This window comes from Labeo rohita, chromosome 6, assembly GCF_022985175.1.
Source record: "Labeo rohita strain BAU-BD-2019 chromosome 6, IGBB_LRoh.1.0, whole genome shotgun sequence".
Lineage (NCBI taxonomy): Eukaryota > Metazoa > Chordata > Actinopteri > Cypriniformes > Cyprinidae > Labeo > Labeo rohita.
Window position 1 is genome coordinate 26,059,286 of NC_066874.1, and position 21,870 is coordinate 26,081,155.

Genomic DNA, 21,870 nt, shown 5'->3' on the forward strand with positions numbered 1-21,870 from the left:
AAACTCCTCTCAGTTAGCGTGTCTTTTCAAAGGGCATGTGTCGGCTTCTACAGTAAAACGTGAACTCTTGATGCATTGAAAGTGGACAATTTCAGATTTTTTGACCCTTGTTTAAGGTTCAGATCGTGCTATGTGTGGAGAATAATGCACGCCACTCAGTTCATTTTTTTTTTTTTTTGAAAGTGCCGTTTATCAGTTTTTGTAAACATACTCTTCATATTTTGCTGGTCATCACAACTTAATTCCCACAAAGCCAACATGTATTTATGACATATAATGCATGTGTGTGTACTAAAAAGCAATTATTAAAATTGTACATAAAATATAAACTTATAGCAAACGATTTGGGTGACGCGTTATACCGGTATTGACGAAAATCGTGATATTTAAATAATGAATAGCACACATAAGACAATAAGGTTAGAGTGTTTTCAGGACAAGTCATCATTCGGCCAAATTTGCAGCATTGAATGTAAACAATGCCACTAAACTGAACGGAGCTTGAAAACTTTGCTGATTATTGCTGCTGAAAATGGGCAATTATTATAATGTTTTGGGTTGTACTAATTGGTTGGTCAGGTAGGTGAAATATTAGGCTAATATCTTAATTAACACTGCTCATACATATCTTTAACTTCGGTTTGTCAAAATATTGTGCCCTTTCCTGCTTACTAAGTCCTTCTCTATATGATTTAGCAGCTTCAACACATTTTTTCCGTGATTTAGACAGCATAAATTCGTAAAACAATGTATTCAGTAGTACATTAACCATGCAATCCATGCTGTTGTTTACATCTGAGTAATTCCAATATGGCTATGTAACTGTCCAAACCGTGACGTAAGTCCAAACCCTCTATCCATCTTTTTCCTTCCGTAAGAGTGGGGACGGACATTTGTAAATTTTATGGGTCTAGCTTCCGGTCTCACCCACGTCCAGCTATTTCTAGCTGTACAAAACAGCTCGTTTTGCTATTTGATATTGCAAATTAGTGTGTCTTACCATATAATTACGAGATCATTTTAATGTATTATCTTAGTTATTAATACACTGGTTTGTAGTGCAAACAGTTTTACCGTTGACTGCATGTTGTTGTTTTCCTTGTTATTTCCCTATAGCGGGTAATAAGCCAAAAGTCTCACCCATAAGCTTACTTCCATGTTAAAGAAAAAAGTGGATATGACACATAGGGTCCTTCTTACATAGAAGGCTGCATCCTACAAAGGCTGTAAGTAAAGTATCTTGGCTGCCGCGTCATCAAGTGTTGCTGAAGGCCATCTTAATCGGAAGGATCCTTGAAAGGCAGCCTTCGTTTCGCATCATACAGCTGAATTTGAAGGATGCATAATGTATCACCCACAATCTTTTGTGCACATTCCATTTCATTAAAATAAATTGACGAAAAATGAGTCAGTACTGAGCTTGTCTGAATTTATTATGAAATGTTATATTAATATTATGTCAGTTAATGAAATTACAGTATTTAAATGTAAATTTAAGTTGAGTCTGTAAAACCTAAAATGTTGCTACCTTACAGATGCAAGTTTATTTATTTTTTTTACACTGAGGATCTTGCATCAAAGTTATGTGAAAATCTTCCATCTAACAGTGTATTCATAACTAGGGGAGAAAAAACTTTAATATCTGAGTACAATCAAATGTAGGGAAAAATATACTTTCACTCAAATATGTTGTTGCCTAGATACTTTGACGTTTAAATACATTTATGACACAGTACTTAACCATTTTTCTGTCCTTTTTATACCCCTGAACTGTGGTAAATGTCAATGTAAACCCGAGAGGCAAATTAGCACATTACTGGTCTTGGCAGCATTATAAGTGCCTGCTGAGGGGTTTAATTGCAGTGTGTTTTAGCCCGTAAAAGGAAACACTATGTCTGTACTTTGCACCCTTCCAGAACTATGTACTTATGTCTATCATGAGCAAAGTTTCATTGCAGGTGATACCAAACATTCCCCGTCTGCAAAACTGGTTCCAGAAAGAATTTGTTTTTTAAAACCATTCCGTTCTGAAAGGGCCATTGAGTTTACTTGTCACAAACAGTCTCTCTTTGCTGGTGAAGTCTGAAGACAGCAAGCCTTTAATTCTGAAAATTTCTCTCCAGGGGAGAACACAGTCACCCGTAGCCCAGCTGTCTGAGAAAAGGCTCTCTGCACTTTCTGAGTGGGCATCAGGGGCTATAGGGACGTGCTCTGGGAGCAGAGAGAGCACTTTGGACCATACCCATAATCCAGCGGTAATCTGTTCTTAAATGCTAGGCTCTGACTAAAGGAGTTGAGGGGTGACAGAGAGCAATGCACAGCAGTAAACAGGAATCGGGCTTTGGAAAAGTTGACGAGTATTGAGCTTCAGAAGGAAGGGTTTCCCTTTTTTTTTGATTGAAGGTGAGAATCAGCTCTAAAAAACATGACAGAATGTATGGAGGTAGATGAAGCAACCCAGTCAATGTTGATTGATATAATAAAGTCCCTTCCTGTATTTTTTCTTATTAAATATCCAATTTCTTAACATAAATATCATGATTCTTAAAGGGGTCAATGGATGCTATAAGTTCACTTTTTCATGTTGTTTGAACATTAATGTGTGTTGGCAGTGTATGTACAAATCTACCCTATAATGATAAAAATCCATTTTTATCCATTTTTAATAATCTGTAAAAATAATATCCCATTTTTCAAATCAAGCCGTTCTCAGATGCCTGTCAGTGTACAGTCACACCGACAGAGGCCGCTCCCACGATAGTTGATTGACACGAGCTCTTACCTCAGACCAGCTGTCACAGTCCAGTAACTTTCCTTGTTTCGATGCCGAAGCACGGAAGTAAGTTAGACAAGAATATCTCAGATTGAGCGACTGAGGTGTTGTGTTGCTGGATGTAATAATGAACATAGTGGTCGTCATTTACTCCCAACATCTGAGCCACTGAAGATGCAGTAGATTACGTTTGTTTGTGAAGGGAATGCGCCTCCCGATCTACATATATCCGTCTATGTTCGCTCAAATCATTTATGATCCAGCTTCACTTACAGCAGAAGTGAGTATAACCGTTTTTTAATGAATCTTTGCAATTGCCTTTCCTTATAACGTGGTAGTTAGGAAGTTTAGCTGCTAAACGTGGCTAAAATGCGGCTAAAGTAAACAAGATCGTCTTTCCACAGAGAGAAGAGAGGGGCGGGGTGAGCAGAGCTCATTTGCATTTAAAGGAACAACCCCTTAGAATGAGATGATTTTTGCAGAGCTCATTTTGACAAGGTAAAAAGGGTGTTGTTTTACAAAACCATTGAGAATTTTTAATCAAACTATATTAGAGACTTTTCATTAAGACCCTAAAGAATCATATCAACTTGTGGAAAATGTTTTGTAAAAAATATTTTGTTGTGTGCACACGTGATACTCTTGTGAACATTGTTGGGGAAAGTTACTTTTAAAAGTAATGCATTACAATATTGAGTTACTCCCTAAAAAAGTAACTAATTACATTACTTAGTTACTTTTTATGGAAAGCAATGCGTTACATTACTTTTGTGTTACTTTTTAAATCTGGGCAGGGCTTGCTTGTTTGTTTTTAATTAAAAAAGTTCTGTTTTTGGCAAATGTAAAAGCCCTTTCACTCCAAAAGCCTCAGGCTTCTAAAGAAAAGTAAATTCACGCCTGTACAGTAGACCACAGAACACTCTTCAGCAATAAAAAAAAGAAAGAAAAAACAAAAACAAATGTTAGTTTATCATGAGTAATTTTTGCTTATTAGTATGGTTGAATTGGATCATCAAAGGTCAGCAGCAAAGACAGATTAATAAAATGGGATTAAATGCATAAAGGATATTTGTATTATTTAACATATTTAATTATGCAGGTTTGCGTAATTTAGAGGAATACTGAATCTGTTTTTTTTTTTTTTTTGAGTCAGATAAATTAATGCATGCTCATATTTATTCTACACTCTAAAATTAAAATTCTACACTCTAAAATTAAGGTGCTTTAAGATGCCATAGAAGAACCTTTTTTGTTTAAATGGTTCCATAAAGAACCTTTAACATCTGAAGAAACTTTCTGTTTCACAAAAGGTTCTTTGTGGTGGAAAAAAAGGTTCTTCAGATTATACAAAGGTAAGAAAGAGATGGTTCTTTAAAGAACCTTTGACTAAATCATTCTTTGTGAAACCAAAAATGGTTCTTCTATGGCATCGCTGTGAAAAACCTTTTAAAGCATCTTTATTTTTAAGAGTGTAGAAATAAAGTGACATCTTACTCCCGATTTCTCTCAACATGGGGACAGGAGAGCTTTCAATCAATAAATGGGGAAAAAAGTATCTGCCGTTACTTATTTGAAAAAGGAACTCAGATATTTTCTTGTAAATTAAAAAGTAATGCATTACTTTACTAGTTACTTGAAAAAAGTAATCTGATTATGTAACTTGCTACCCCCAACACTGCTTGTGAACGCAAATTAAAGACTGACACAGAAGAGAAGAAATTGTAGAAAAAAAGTCGTTATTTTTGTTTTCTTTGCGCACAAGTAGTATTCTCATAGCTTCATAAAATTAAGGTTGAACCACTGATGTCACATGGACTATTTTGCCGATGTCCTTACTACCTTTCTGGGCCTTGAACGTGTCAGTTGCGTTACTGTCAAGGCAGGATCAGAAAACTCTCGGATTTCATCAAAAATATATTCATTTGTGTTCTAAAGATGAACGAAGGTCTTACGGGTTTGAAACGACATGAAGGTGAGTAATTAATGGCAGAATTTTCATTTTAGGGGGAACTATCCCTTTAACATTACAAAATAAAATTATATCACTTATTCCTTCTTTGTGGAGAAGGCAGTCTGAAAGTACGCTGTGGCTAATTTGAGGGAAAAATATGTTATTCAGTACTAATAAATATTAATAAAAATAATTCAGTGTAGCTCAAATAAGAAATATATTATTTCTGCCAATATTTGTGTTCACTATTTATTTTTATTCTTATTCGAGTTGGTTTTTGTGAAGGTGGTACAAGGTTTTCTGGCATTTTAAGAACACAAAGGCACAGATATAAATATTAATTTTTATTCATAATGCAAATCTGAATTTTTGAATCGTGAAAAACAACTGAATATGTTCTCTTCAGCCCTAAAATTCTGTTGCAGGCCAAGAATTTTTGCCAGCCACATTAGTAATGCTGCCCATGTTTACAAAGAAGTACCAGAGGACATTGGATCTTAGCTATTACAAATTGTACCTAAGCGGCTCCAGGGAGCCAAATTACACACCTTTGCAGCTAATGAAAATGCATGGAAGAGCACACAGTGAGTCTGAATGAGGAAAACAAGACATGTTTTGGATATTTAATAGATATCATCCTCAATTTTTTTCTGTGCATCTTTGACTTGAAAGTCGCATGTTAACATATACGTGTGCTCTCGTAGTGTAGCACTTAAACTAGTGAGTGGATGAAATGGACAAGAGGGTGAAAGCGAGCCAGAGGACAAGAGTGTATTCGCATTTAGCCTGCTATATAGCCTTCAATCTGTGGAGGAAACTTGGAACAGTTGGTAATGCGATTGGATGACTCACCTAATGGTTTGTCGTATTAAGCAGATCTCTCAGTTGGAGATGTTAAATAGCAACATTACGACAAATGCTGTATTATGTGCTCATTGACCTGACATTTAAGAATTTTACAAGTGGGCCTCAAACGTCTTCATGTAGGCAGTATAGAACTGACAGGAAACATTTCCTGTTGCCCTTTGTCCTTCAAATAAATGCGTTCCCATGATGAAGTTCATTTGTTTGATGGCACTGTGTATAGTTCATGATGTGACAGTGAGATCAAACAGACTTGTGTCATACAATTGCCTTCATATTTAAATACAGTCATTTAAAGCTTTCGTTTGAATAATGTAGTTATTATATAACTGTCTGTGTGCTTCGGTAGCTGTATGTACTGGATTGAGTCTTGGACTTAAAGGAGTAGTTCACTTCCAGAACAAAAATTTACAGATAATGTACTCACCCCCCATGTCATCCAAGATGTTCATGTCTTTCTTTCTTCAGTCGTAAAGAAATTACGTTTTTTGAGGAAAACATTTCAGGATTTCTCTCCAAATAGTGGACTTCAGTGGTGCCCCAGAGTTTGAACTTCCAAAATGCAGTTTAAATGCAGTTTTGAAGGGCTCTAAATGATCCCAGCCTAGGAAGAAGGGTCTTATATAGTGAAACGTTTGGTTATTTTCTAAAAAAAAAAAAATATATATATATATATATACAATTTATATACTTTTTAACTTCAAACACTTCAAAATCGTCCTACATCACTGTTTTACCTTTTTTTGTATAGCGTGTTTGACCTTCTTTGCATGTTCACTTTGTAAGCACTGGGTTAGTACTTCTGCAGTGATGTCGGACAATTTTGAAGTTGGAGAAGAAAATAAGATGGGAGTTTTTCGACACACCCTAACTGCCATGAACCGGAATACACAGAGTCCATGCAGAGCTAGGCAAGATGAGTGTTTGAGGTAAAAAAAAAAAAAGCATATAAATTGTAAATTGTTGTAGAAAATAACTGATCGTTTCGCTAAGACCCTTCTTCCTCGGCTGGGATCATTTAGAGCCCTTTGAAGCTGTGTTTAAACTGCATTTTGGAAGTTTAAACTTGGGGGCACCATAGAAGTCCATTATATGGAGAGAAATCCTGAAATGTTTCCTCAGTGTTTCCTTCCTTTTGTTTACAACTGAAGAAAGAAACATAAACATCATGGATGACAAGAGAGTGAATACATTATCTGTACATTTTTGTTCTGGAAGTGAACTAATCCTTTAAGTTGTAATTGATGTATAAATATACAAAGGAAATTCTGGGTTGAAACCACTTATACCACTGTTGTTTTCTTCCTTACAAATACATCTCTGACAACCTTTATTGCTTTTTAAGAATACTAATGAGTTCCTACCGGATTAATGACTCTATTATTCTACAATTAGTTGAAATGAATGTGGGGGTAAGGTTAAGCAATAGTTTAATTGCTCACTTAACGTCCAATTGCATACTTGAAAGACTGTGTCTTAGAGGTTAAGAACATGTGCAAAAGCCAGAGATGACTTTGTTTCCTGAATGGATAAAAGAAGAGCTACAGAAGAGTAAAGGCCGAACAATTTTTCACAAACACATATGATTCTTGTTATTACACTCTAAAGAAATGCTGAGAAATAAAGTCTCATTCACATTCTTCCCAGCATGCATTAGGGCATGAAACATTTATATGATTAGACCATTTGCTAGTTTTATTTCTATTGTTTTTGTTCTTATGATTACTAACCTGACCCTTTTTGTACTTCATGCCAGAAATCCATAATACATGGAGAAAACAATCTGTTAACTTTCCCATTCATCTCAATGCACTTAGTTGCTTGAAATCTGCCATCTTTGGTCATAAATGCGCTGTGACTAATCTGGAGCCGTAGGTAAATGACGTGACATTTCACTTAAGACATACTTGAGATAATCATTTAAAGTTTATAAAACCTTTGTTTTGAAAGTTTAAAGACCTATTTTTAAATACACTATTACAAATGTATTATTATACTTATTTTTATTCTCCATATTTGGCAATAAACAGCTTTATTATTTCTGTTGTCTGTAATATGGTTCCTGTGCAGTTAGCAATACGTTAGTTCGATGCATATTTTGCATCTAAATGCTACAGGGCGCCTAAAAGCGCGTGTAGGTAAACGTTCACATTTCATATGTTTCTCAGATCTGAGAGCTGCTTTTATAAAATCTCCTCACATCCTCATATCTGTAGAATTGAATTCTGAACAGTTTCAGGGAGAAGATATTTATGTAAATGTTTATGCAGAAGGGGAGATTTGAAACAAAGATAACTTGTTTGTGATTGTTCATAGCAAAGGTTTTCAACTGGTGGGTCGTGACCCAAAAAATGTATCGTGGTCACAGGTCTATTCTAACAGCAGGGTAACAATGTTACACTAACATATGCAAAAAGCAGAATGCAACCTAGAATATACGTGTAAATAGTTGGGGTAGAAAAACACACAGAGTATGCTTAATCAACTTTTTAAAGGGAGGTAAAATGCTTCCCACACCTTTTGTTGTTGCCATCAAGGCCGTGTTCCCAATCAAGCAACATTCTGGCGCAAATTCAGTCACTTGCTCGAAGCCAAATTGGACAGATGGTAATATGGCATGATGCTTGACATCTCTTTATTCTCAGAAACTAAGAAAACTTTGCAAGGTAAAAGAAAGTATGACAAATGCGATTAAATTCAGATCCAGCGAGGATAAAAATGGAAAATTTAAAATCAGGGTTCTGGAGCAAAATCATTTGAAAACCACTAGTGATTAAAGTGTTATGCATTCAAATGATCTCTATTATTGGGTCTCCATTGCATTATGTGACAAATTCAACACCCTTATCACTGTCTGCTATAATAAAATATAATTTGTCACCTGAGGTGTGCAAAGTAATGATTTTTCTGATACCATATACAATGCTTGGTACGATTTGCATGAAAGCGGTCATCGGATGCAAAGTTCACTTTTTCATGTTGTTTGAACATTAATGTGTGTTGGCAGTGTATGTACAAATCTACCCTATAATGATGAAAATCCATGCAGTGGTTTTTAATTAATCTGTAATAAAAATATTATCCCCTTTTTCAAATTGAGTCGGTGTGGCGTCACACCAGCAGAGGCCGCTCCCACAATAGTTGATTGACATGAGCGTCTTACCTCCGATCAGCTGTTACAGTCCGACCTCCATTGTTTTGATGCAGAGCAGGGATGTAAGTTAGACAAGAATATCTCTGATTGAGCGATCGAGGTGTTGTGTTGCTGGATGTAATAATGAACATAGTGGTTGTCATTTACTCTCGGCATCTGGGCGCTGAAGATGCATAGGATTATGTTTGTTTGTGAAGGGAATGCGCCTCCCGATCTACATAAATGCGTCTATGTTTGCGCAAATCATTTGTGATCCAGCTTCACCAACAGCAGAAGTGAGTATGAGGGTTTTCTTTAATGAATCTCTGCAATCACCTTTCCTAATAACGTGGTAGTTAGCAAGTCTGGCAGCTAAACGCGTTAAATGCAGCTAAAGTAAACAGGCTCGTCACTCCACAGAGAGAAGAGAGGGGCGGGGCAAGCAGAGCTCATTTGCATTTAAAGGAACAGTCCCTTAGAATGAGATGATTTTTGCAGAGCTCATTTTGACAAGGTAAAAAGGGTGTTGTTTTACACTACCATTGAGAATTTTTAACCAAAGTATATTATGGAGTTTTCATTAAGACCCTAAAGAATCATATCAACTTGTGGAAAATGGGAATCCGATGACCCCTTTAAAAGAATCAAACTTCTAAAAAAAATGCATTATAGAGAGTCAATTCAGCAAAATATATGATCTTATCTGGATTTAGGTAATTTTTCATTCTAGTAAGCAGCGCTTTGCTGTAACAGAATATTTGGCTGCCTTTTTGATTGAAACCCAAGGTACAGCAGCCGCACAGTGAGGACAAGATTGCTGTGTGACGGCGTGTTTAGTAATTGAACTCGATTGCTGCTTGGAGTGGAACAGCTCTGAATAGTTTAATATCACCATCTGAGCCCAAGGCAATGAATGTCTGGTTGACAAAGAATCTGGTTACTTTCAGCATTAAGCGTTTCTGTATGTGAGAGAGAAAGCATTTTTGTATGCAAATAATTGCTTTTGGAGGTAAGAACCTACATTTGCTATGTAACATCTTTCAAAAAGCTGAGAAATTGCATTTGTTTACGCCCATATGTCTTTGTCGATGTTCTTGAGCTTTCTTGTTCATTTCAGCTATTGCTGATCTGGAACCAAAAGTATCGCTAATAAACAAAACCCAGGTGTTTCTCAGGTTTCTAATTCTTCTAGGACAAGGAAAACAAATGAAAACTCCCACAGAAACAGAAACTAATTGAGCAAAGAATTATCTTGCCTTCTACCTGCCTTTCTTTTCTAAAAGCAGGTCTCTCACTGTTCCAAAGTTAAAGAGACTGAGCACTGAAGATGTATTGGCTTATCCTCAGGTATTTAATCAGTCAGGCTAATGAAATGAATTGAGCCAGAGAGAACTGATTGCCTGTGACATTTACAAGTCCCCCGAGAGCATGTGCATGTGTTTGTGGATTGACCTCCGTAATTATTCTTCAACAATCAGAGGAAAAGAAATAAAACTGGGATGTTGCATCATCAGTGTGATTCAAGGATTCTGACATCTATTGTCTTCACTTGAAAGGCTAGTTTGCTCAAAAATTATAATTATGCCTACGTTTACTCTAAACCTGTATGATTTTCATTCTCCATGGACAACAAAATAGATGTTAGGAAGGAGGCTTATTTCAATATGCTGAAAATGAATGGTAATTAGAGACTATCAAGCTCTAAAAAAGTATTGTAAAAGTCTTTCTTTTTCCGAACGGTTTAAAAACATAAACATACAATTAAAATGTGTTAAAACTGCACTTCTTTTGATGTACAGGACAATGTAAAGTTTTGAACTAAAAGTGATATATCATTTAACTCAAAAAAAAACCCTTAGAGTGATTCGAGTTTTATTGTCATTTAGAAAGACAATGACATTTTTATTGATTGGTCGATTGATTTTCATTTTATGTTAAAGGAATAGTGCACCCAAACATGAAAATTTGCTGAAAATGTACTCACCCTCAGGCCATTTGTTTCATCATGAGAACAGATTTGGAGAAATGTAGTCCTTTGCAGTGCACTGTAAAAAATAAAAAACACAATTTGTTGAGTCAGCTTAAAATAATTTGTTACCCTGCTGCCTTAAAATTTTAAGTTCAGTCAACTAAAATAAGTTTAGTCAACTTGAAATGTTAAGTTGTACTAAGTAACAACTCAGATATTTGGGTTTTCTAAACTTAACAGATGGGTAAGTAACCCAGCTTCCTTAAAAGTTTAAGTTGATTGACTGAACTTAAAATTTTAAGGCAGCCAGGTTACAAATTATTTTAAGTTGACTCAACTAATTGTTTTTTACAGTGTGAATGGGTGCCGTCAGAATGAGTCCAAACAGCTGATAAAAACATCACTATAATCCACAATTAATCCACACGAATCCATTACATCAACAAATGTCTTGTGAAGTGAAAATCTGCATGTTTGCAAGAAATAGTGAAGGACATTTTCAGGAAGTTTTCATTTATGGGTGAACTATTCCTTTAATGTGTTGTCACTTTCCTCCTGTGATCGACATGGGTTTTGCTGTCCTCCAGGTGCCTAAAAAACAAAATTGGCTATAAATTATATATGTAACTCAAAGAAGCATAGTTAAAAGTCTCTACCTGCATTTACATGCCTTCATATTTAATAAGCCAGAGCCATAGTGTTAGAGATGGACAGTAATGTCATCTCAGTCAAATGCATTAACATGTTCTCTAAATATCAGCACTTGCATTGCTGTAATTGTAGCATTCGTTATTTGGTCCAAGATACCAGTGTTAGATACCAAGCAAACTTATTTTGTCCAAGATACCAGTATTAGATACCAAAACCGCTGCAGTGAGAGAATAAACGCATGGTGCAATTGTCAAAGACTAATGGTAGTGGAAATAGTTCATCAGATAAAATAAAATTTTTCAATTTTGTATTAGTCTTTTGTGTGTGCTCGACATTTTGATTTGTGTGTTCTTTTGCAGCTGGCTCTCAATCCAGCAGGACTTTAATTGTTATCCTGTCAGGTTTGATGAGACCAGTGAAAGCAATCAAAACTGACAGGGTACAAGCCCTACTGTATGTTTAGAAAGGGAAATCCTTGGGAGAATGCAGTGGAAAGCAAAGTTCCCCAAAGGTTCTGTCTCACTAACTGTTTTCCATGTAAAAATGAGAATAGAAGAGTGAGATTAAGCATGCATATGTATAATTAGAAACTAATCTGTGCATTAGCAACGCTACAGTCATTGATGAGGGAAAACAGATATGCTGAAAAACTGTTTTCTTTCTTATTTAAATGTAATTCTTTACAACAGAATTCATATAACAGAATTTAAAAATATTTACCTCCCAAATTCAATGCACTTACTACATTAATATTTGAATATTAAATATATCTGTACAAAAATTGCACTAATATTTTCTTAAAACTGCAATTTAGATACTTCATAATTGACTTTAGTTCATCTAAAGTCTCTCTGAAGCCTGTTATTCCAGAATGTTTCATTTCTTTGTTTTTGCAGGCCAATTATATAGTATTTAGTTTTTGCTTAAGATCATTGTCATTCTGGAAAATTGATCTTAAGTGCTGTCTCTGGCTTACTGAAACAGATTCTCCTCAAGGATTTGGATTTGGCCTGAGCCAGATTCCTTATAATTTCCATCAAATTTTCCAGTTTCTTAAAGCAACACTAAGGCACAGGCGTAATGCTGCCACATGCGTTCGTGATTGATGATAGGGGAGGTGTTACTAGGTCAACAGTGCTTAGCATTCAGGGCAAAGAGCACAAATTTCATTTCATCACTTTCAAATGCTTCACATGGCTTCACTGCAGTGCTGACTTAATGCTGGCATCTCTCAGAATTGGCTTTCTTTCGGCCACTTTCCCAGAGAGGCCGAGCAAATGAAGTGTGGTGAAAAGATTGTTGATGGACAGTTTTTGCCATTTCATCCAAGAAGTGTTTTGCTGGCCTTTGGTCACCACTCCTACAAAATGCCCTGCCTGTTTGGTTGTCCAATTTGGTGGGACAGCCTGACTGAAGGCTGGGTTGTGTCATAAATTTCCATTTTACTATGTGGACTTCACAATGCTCCAAGAAATACATGGTGGTTTTTTGAACAGTGTCCAACTTCATCTGGAAGCTCCAAGGACAGCTGCCTAGTCTCACTGGCAGCAGGACTGATCTGATCTGATGTTTTAATTATTTAAGAGACCTCACAAAGACATTTTGTTAGGTAGATTGATGACAAGTCATGACATTGATATTTGTTGTATAATTTAGTGAATCAAATGTGTATTCTTCTACCTTCATAAATAAAATAAACAATGTTCTCCATATCCCATTTATTTGAATTATGCTTTTTTATTTTTATACAAGATGATTTTATTAAGTAAAAGCCTTGGATTTAATAGACACCAAAAATGACATACATTTTTCTCAAGGTCTCTTACATATTAAAAATTGTTTACTGTACATTGTTAAAAAAACTGCAAAAATATTTTGCAATGTACTGTATTAAAATGAAGAAATTGTGTAGATTTTTAAAATGTGTTTTACCTGTATTTTGAATTTTGCATTTCACTGGATAGATAATGAATAATATCATTTTTAGGTAAAGAGGTAGAGTGTTTATTTAATTTTTTTTCAAGGCCGCAGCAGCAAGTTTAAATTAGGTAGTCAATAAGGTGCTGCTACTCGCACTTGAAAAAAGTCAAATGCCCATTGTGGATGCTGAATTACTTTCTGACACGCTTTATAGTCCAACCGTAGTTCTGTCAAGACATACAGCGCTGAAAGCAAAGATCTTTACCTCACAGCTTTCTACAGTTGTGCTTATCAATGTATGTCACACATCCAAATCTAAAGTATAACCTGATGGACATGCTCTGATGACCTGAGAACCCCATGATTTAATGATATCCACCTTGAGGACAAAATGGGTTTATTATGTTCTAAAGGTTTTCATGTATCTTGGCAGTTAAGACTGCAGACACACTTTGCTATCCATTACGTTTCATCCGTGATCTGCTACCCACAAAGACAGACGCCAGTAGACGTCAGAGAATATTCTCTTACATGTTTAAGTAATTTGGAATGTGTACCTGTATACTTACACTTGTCAGTCAGCCTTGTTTGTAATAATATTCTTGTAAAAAAAGCAGCTAAATAGTGCAATTGAACCTCAAGGTAGCATCAGCGTCTGTTTTCATTTTCCATACTTGTGTTTCCTGGTAGTTGCACCTGGATTAGATGAGACTATCCAAGGCGAGCTAAGGAAATGGGTGTTACTCCAGTACTGTATAAAAAACTTCTTAATTTTGGGTACTTTTGATACTAAGTAATGAACAATACTCAGTTTAATAGAGCAATGGGCTCTTGTCCTATTCATAAGTCTAAAAATGTTGTGTGTTTTGTACACAAATATACAGTTGAGGTCAAAAGTTCACATCCCCCTTTCAGAATTTGAAAAATGTTAAATATTTTACCAAAGTAAGAGGGATCATACAAAATGCATGTCATTATTTATTTAGTATCTTGAATATAATATAATATGAATAAGATATTTTATTCATATTAACCCCCCCCTTTGGAAAACCAAAGAATTTGTGGGACCTGAAGGATTTTTCTGAAGAACAGTGGGCAGTTTAACTGTTCAGGACAAACAAGAGACTTATGAACAACTATCACTAAACATAAAAACACAGCCGTGGGTCATTCAGGTAACAACACAGTATTAAGAATCAAGTGGATGTAAACTTTTGAATGGGGTCATTTTTATAATTTCAACTATTATTTTCTCTTGTGGACTATATGTAAACATCTTTTATGTGAAATATCTTATTCAGGTCAGTAGTGAATAAACAATAACATGCATTTTATATAATCCCTCTTATTTGGGTAAAATAATTAACATTTTGCAGATATTGAAAGGGGGATGTAAACTTTTGACCTCAACTGTAGGTTTATTCTTGAAAGAAGTATAAGCGGTTATGGCCCCATTACTTCTTTTCTTTGCAATAATATTACTCTGCAAGTTCCCAAACGCACTGAATGTCTTATATATACCCTAACTTTTTGGCAAACATATGAAGAGTTCAGATGCAAATGCCCCTAAATCCATCTGACGTTTTTCTTTAAAATTAGCATTTCTTTCTGGCTACTTTGTATAGGTTTCTATGTAAGTACTGGTACTTCTGACTGGGCTGAGGCTGGAATTTAGCGAGTTTGAAGTCCATCACATACTTTCACGTATAATATGTGTCAGGAGCATTCACGCAGTATCATTATCTCATGACCGAGATGGCTTTTAGCTGGTTTTGCATCTGAACTCTTCATATACAGATTTACTTTAATAACCCTTGCTTGTATTCACAAGAACTTTTATTTTCCTTAGCCTTGACATTTAGAAAAACAAGATAGAAGGACTATGTGTGTTATTCCAGAGTGCTTGAGGTGCGTGGCTACGGAATGGACCTATTCATTAAATCTCACACCTGGCTATGATCACTGATCCGGCTTAGTGACACTCTGTGTACTGTGGAGCGTCATATGGAAAAATATTTACAATAGTGCAGTGTCTTAATAAGTAAACACAGCAGTATTAATCATCAATTATAAGGAATAATATTAGGATTAGAGTTTGTCCTTTTAACCCCATCCAATATTCCATAACATTAGGATGCTACAGTCATAATTTATTCTCCACATATTCTGTGGAATAAATCCACTTATTAATAAATGACAATCAGGCCAGCATGACTAAACAACATCTTAAATTACTTAGCTTAATTATGACAATATTTCGCTGAGACAGCACAATTAATTTGAAAAAAATAAAAAAAATTTATATAAAAATACATATATGAATTATTTTTTGTAAAGTGTACCATACTATACTTTAATTGAAGGATTCTACACTTTTTTTTTTTTTTTTTTTTGCCAGTATGCCTTCCTTAGTTAATTTATCGTGGAAGTCAAAGTGTCTGTTGGAATACCATATTTATTAACTTTATGGTTTCTACAATAATGTTCTGGTAACTTTAACATGATGCTTTCCAGATCGATAGATAGAATGTCAAATTCTCTAAAAGGTTCTTAAAGTTTTTTTTAAAGCTTCCGTATTAATTTATTTTTTATTTACAAAAATTGCTGTGTAACTGAGAAACTATAGTCACCATAGTATTTTTGTAAACGTCAGCGTCATTTGTTACGTGCTTCAACCGGAAGTGACGCTATTGTAGGAAGTGTTTAGCGATGCGCGGGAGTTTATTGTTGCTATCTAGAGAACTGAAGTTCGCACTAATTTTGCTATTTTTCATTTAAATAACGCTAATAACAACACGGCGATTTGCATAGAATGGCTCAGCCACATGAAGTGGACTTACCGCCGAACCTGTCATGTCTCAAAGTACGTTTTGTTATTCAACTTTAAGTCTGCAGTTGATACAAGTTTGTTCGCTACCGTTGTGTTATTTGGCGCTCATATGTGTTTTGATATGATTTTATAATCTCGGTCTCTAACACATATCGTTTCACAACAATTTAACGTCATTACAGTCTATTTCAGTTGTTGTTTTATTGATAAGACACATCAGATCTATTTACGATGTCGTATGTTCTTGTTTAACTGCATTGCATGGTTTTACACATCAATAAGCAAGTGTCGCAGTGTCATAGATATCCAATAGTCATAAATATAGATATTCCCAGATTCGTTGACATCTGATCTTGTTTGTTTTTGTCTGTATAAGAGCATAGACACTCTCCTCCGTTGTCCTATCTGCTTTGAGTTTCTCAACATCACCATGATGACCCAGTGTTCTCACAACTGTACGTATACTTTTACCGTTTAACTTATAGGCATTTGACATGTGATATTTTAATTGCCACAGTTGGTTTCAGCAAGATAAAAAGCCATTGTTTTTTTTTTCTATTTGCTTTTCCAACAGTTTGTTCTCTGTGCATCCGGAAGTTTCTCTCCTATAAGTTGTTGTGTCCTGTCTGTAACTTGGTGAGTCTCATGTCAAAATAATATAAATGTGACTGTCAAACCTTCCTGTCAGATAGTCCAGTAATGCTCCACTGGATTAGCCACAGGATTTTACATTGAATGTCAAGTTGATAAATCTCTCTCTCACACACACAAATACATACGTACATACAAAAGAGTTGAGATGCAAAAGCCTCTAAATCCATCTGACGTATTACTTTAAAATTAGCATTTCTTTCTGGGCTACTTTGTATAGGTTTCTATGTAAGTACTGGTACTTCTGATGGGCTGAGGCTGGAATTTAGCGAGTTTGAAGTAAAAGCATTTGATGGACGTATACTATGTGTCGGGAGCATTCACTCAGTAACATTATCTCATTTTTGACCAAGATGGCTTTTAGCTGGTTTTGCATCTGAACTCTTCTTATACACACACACACACACACACACATATATATATATATATATATATATATATGTATCTAATATGCTTTTTATTCAGCAAAATATCCTAAAAAAGTATCACAGTTTCCAAAAATATAATATATAATATAAAATATTAAGCAGCAAAAACTGTTTCCAACATTGAAAAATAAACCAGCATATTGTTAATAAATCACAATGATTTCTGAAGGATCATGTGACACTGAGGACTGGAGTAATGGATGATAAAAATTCTGCATTGCATCACATGAAGAAATTATATTTTACAGTATATTAAAATAGAAAAACATTATTTTAAGTTGTAATAATATTTCACCATATTATGTTTTTTCCCCCCTGTATTTTGATCAAATAAATGCATTCTTGATGAGCAGAAGAAATGTCTTTAAAAAACATTTCAAATCTTACTGATCCCAGACTTTTGAACGGCAATGCATTTGAGCAGAAAATCCTGTTAAATCAGTAATGTGAAATATTATTGCAATTTAAAATAACAATTTTCTTTTTGAATATAATTTTTAATTATAATTTAATTTAATTTTCAACTTCAGTGTCATCCTTCAGAAATCATTTTTTTTTTTTTTTTTATCAATGTGCAATCAGTTTTTGCTGCTTACTATTTTTACGGAAAAAATTATTAGTCAAATTATAATACAGTGAGCACGCACTGAATTTATGACACAGTATATTTACAGAAGACAGAGGAGTATATGCTGTTTAATGAACTTTGTTTTCAAAATTAATGATAATTATTAACATTGTTAATTTTTATGCGTAAGAGTAACATATCAGCATATTAGAATACATTTCTGAATGGTCATGTGACATTGAAGACTGAAGTAATGGCTGTTAAAAATTCAGCTTTGTTATCACATGATTAAATCACATTTTAAAGTATATTTAAATATAAAACAATTATTTTCACTTTTTAAATATTTTACAAGATTACTGTTTTTGCTGTATTATTAATCAAGCTTTGGGAAGCATGAGAGAGTTCTTTCAAAACATTTAAAAATCATATTCGTATTAACTTCTGGCTGCCACATATAAACATTGGTGTTATTACAGTTTAATGAATTTATTAGATTTAGAGTTTAGTAAACACTTTCTGTTAACCTTAGTATAACTCTCCTTGCAGCCATCAACAGAACAAGACCTGAGGAACAACAGATTATTAGATGACTTGGTTCAGAGCTTCCAAGCAGCAAGGTAAAGTTTATATCTGTCTAAAATGTGAGCATTTAGTTTCATGTTATTTATAAGGTTGCTGTTTTTTTCAGTGGACCTATACAGAGTGCATTCTGCAGACTTTTTTTTTGCATATTGCATTGTTTTTTGTTTTTCACTAACCACACATAAACATTGCTTTCTCAAAAACACAATCATGTGCATACATGCTTCTCACATATTATTGTAGCCCAGTTTGTGCTAAATACAGACTTTAGCCTTTTAAATGTTTATAAGCAACTGAAAAAAAGCAAAAGTGTCAGGGCATGTCAAAACTTCTTCAGGCCCCCAAAACACCCTCAGACCCCAGAGGGTTAAAGGCTCAATCACTTGAATGAATTGGAATTTATTTCTGCAGAATTCTAAAGAGCTTATCTGAGGAGTTATATGACTGCAAATTATGTTTGGGTCTGAATAGCAGTCTTATAGAAAGTCAGTGGGGGTTAATTAATGGGTAGTGGTAAGATTAAACAGGAAAAATTAATTAAATTGAATTCAGTGGAAAATACGGGTGAAGTTAGCTAGTTTTTGATAATGGTCAGAGTGAGGGGTCAAGTCATATTCAGACGTTATTTGCCTAAGGATTTAATCTCAAAAGGTAAAGCTTGAATATGGTGCTTCTGTCGTTCTGCCTGAATGGAAAACCTTAAGTTATTAGAGTATGTTGGTGGATTTGACTATGAACCCAATGGGTTATTTTTATAAAAGTCATATAAATGTTGATTATCTAATAAATACCATTCTCGTTTTTTTTTTTTTAATGAGAAGTCTTTTCTTTAAAACATTTATTAAGATTCAGCTTCAAAGTCCCAGACATACTGATTGTGACTGTATGTTTTATCACAGGGGTTTGTGGGAGTTGGCACCAAACATGTTTTTCTTATGAATGATGCATCAAATTATGCTTCAGTTCAGCACGTTTTTTTTTTGTTGGATGGAATCAGCCTCTTTTAATGCTTGATTTGTTCTTGTTCAGGGAGTGTGAAACAGTCATCAAAAAGGCATCTAGACAATAAACAATAAACAACAAACCATCCGAATGCACAGTGTTACTCTAAATCCATTAAATGGAACAAGACTTTAAAACGTAAGATTGATCTGACTTGCCTGAAGGTATCAGAAAATCAACTAATTTATTAAAATAAAGAGATTTTAAATTAATTTTAGAGCTTTATTAAATGCAGATGTTTCTTATTGTATATATCTCGTGCCAACCTTGAATGTGCAACGTTTTAACCTGCTTAGAGATTCTGGATTTCCTTTAACAATCAAGTGGGATTTTATTTTCAGTGTTCAGGTCTGTATTTTTGGCATACTTCACCTGCTGCACATGGAGCTGCTTGTCTGTTTCTCTTCAGACAGTCTTAAGTTCTCAGACTGTGCACATACAGTATTATAAAGTCTTCAAATTACCTAAAGTAATTTGTCAAGGAATGTTAAAAAAAAAAAACTTTCCACGCTATGTTATATTAAGATTTTCCCACAAGTGTACCTCACATTGAATGTAAACTGGAGGGCACAGTAGATTTTATTTGCGATATTGTTTTTTTTAATTCAGTCTCTCTTGGTGCCATCAATCTCCTCTGTGAGTGTGCCTAATATAGTTGGTTGGTGGAGTTTCAGATGGCCATCGGGATGAAGAGAGGTGCCTTATGGGACAGTGTTTTAATTTCCTGTTTTCTCCCAGTGATGATGTCAAAGGCATGTGTCATTTTTAGGACAGGACATTGGGGACAGTTATTAAGACCTTTGATATAGATATAGCGTTGCTTTTATTTTTGTTTGCATTTCTTTGGCTAGTGTATCTTGGATAGAATATTTGTTTGTGATTTATTACATTCATATATGTGTATATAGTATCATTTTTTTTGAAGAATAAGTGAAATAATCATGGCTCAGGTAAGCCAAGCACCCATTAGCAAAGCTAGCAGATTTTAAATCTATTGTCTTGGACACGCTTGGAAACTGTCATTGAGTTGAATGGAAATGCTAATGAATAGCCTTCTCCCGATATTATAGACCTCCTTGGTCTCAGTGAGTGCAATTAGCCTTGTTTTTCCACGTCTTGTTTATCGACTCCTCAGAGCTACTGCTGTTGCAAGCTCAGTGTCTCCTACTCTTCCTTCTCTTGCTGTTGGAAGATCAAAGAACTTCCAAAGCTATCCAAGTTTTCTGAAATTTCTTATCCATACAGACTGGGAAGGCCTGTTTTTTTTTTCTACCTTTATAGGTTTTATTAAAGAGACAGTTCACTCAAAAATTAGAATTCTGTTATTAATTACTCGCTCTTATGTTGTTCCAATTGTTCAATTTGACATTATCAAGTTTTTTTGCAAAAACCAAAACACCTGCAGAGTGCAGTGCACGCATTACGTGAAGTCTAGACTTCTTTCACTAAATGATTCAGTCTATTAAAATACATTTGGACTGATCACAAATTCAAGACATGGGGACATAAAATGTATAGATTTATTCCACTTCATATAGTTAATCAGTATCACACAAAGCGTGCCGTTTTCTTCTCCAAAAATTACCATGATTGCAAATGTGATTTTGATTTTTACAACAGTTTAAGCGACAAGAATTAAGATACTTACATTTGACACCATATTGCCTGTTTTTTTTTTTCTATATTTCGCCAACAAAAGTCATTCCAAACACAGCCACAGCACTGTTTTGCGTCTCTGAGCAACATGACAGTGTTTCGTTCTTGATTAATTCAACCGTTTAAATGATTCGGATCAATCGCAATGACTCACATTTGTAACTGCAGGTTAAATACATTCATGACCTGCATTAAACAGTGTGTAAATACATCTAAATGCCACTTCAGATGCAGCTTCTTTGTTTCCTTTGCATTGCAAAGATGAATTTTGTTGATACTGATTTCATTTGCTTGGTAACAGCCCAAATATAAGAATTTGACTCAAAAGGTAATGCACACTTTTTGAAAAAATGGCTTTTTTAAAAGTTAAAATGCCCATAAAAGGTAAAAACACCCCTACTTCAGGACACAGATTAAGATATTTTTGATGAAATCTGAGAGCTTTCCGACCCTGCATAGACAGCAACACAACTGACAAGTTTAAGGTCTAGAAAGGTAGTAAAGACATCATTAAAATAGTCCATGTGACCTCAGTGGTTCAACCTTAATTTTATGAAGCTATGAGAATATTTTTGACTCTTCCGTGTCAGTCTTTGTTGCACGTTCACGAGAGTACCATGATGTATGTGACGCAAGTTGTTATTTTTATTTTTTCACACACAAAAAGTATTCTCGTAGCTATAGCCCACTTGAAAGCTACAGAAATGCAGATTTAAAAAAAAAAATTTGGTATTTGGTTTTAAACTCAAAATGATGTACTCTTCAGTCACGTCTATTCTTTATAAACCCTTCCAAACCTGTGGTTCCACCACTTTGCCCTGTTTTCGCAGCTGGAACCTGCTGGTGGTTATGTAACATTTGGTTCTCTACGGCAATAAATTTTCTCAGT

The 21,870-nt window shown here is 34.8% G+C and overlaps 1 protein-coding gene across 2 annotated transcripts in view; it reads left to right on the forward strand.

Moving 5' to 3' along the window:
* Window positions 1-15,942: 15,942 nt before the first annotated feature.
* rad18 (RAD18 E3 ubiquitin protein ligase) overlaps window positions 15,943-21,870 on the forward strand; it is a 47,639-nt gene continuing 41,711 nt past the window's right edge. For both annotated transcript variants that reach the window (XM_051112521.1, XM_051112522.1), the window contains exons 1-4: window positions 15,943-16,124; window positions 16,468-16,546; window positions 16,666-16,727; window positions 18,288-18,358. In XM_051112521.1, coding sequence (XP_050968478.1) covers window positions 16,074-16,124; window positions 16,468-16,546; window positions 16,666-16,727; window positions 18,288-18,358 — 263 coding nt within the window. In that variant the 5' untranslated portion in view covers window positions 15,943-16,073. The remainder of the gene's footprint in view (window positions 16,125-16,467; window positions 16,547-16,665; window positions 16,728-18,287; window positions 18,359-21,870) is intronic.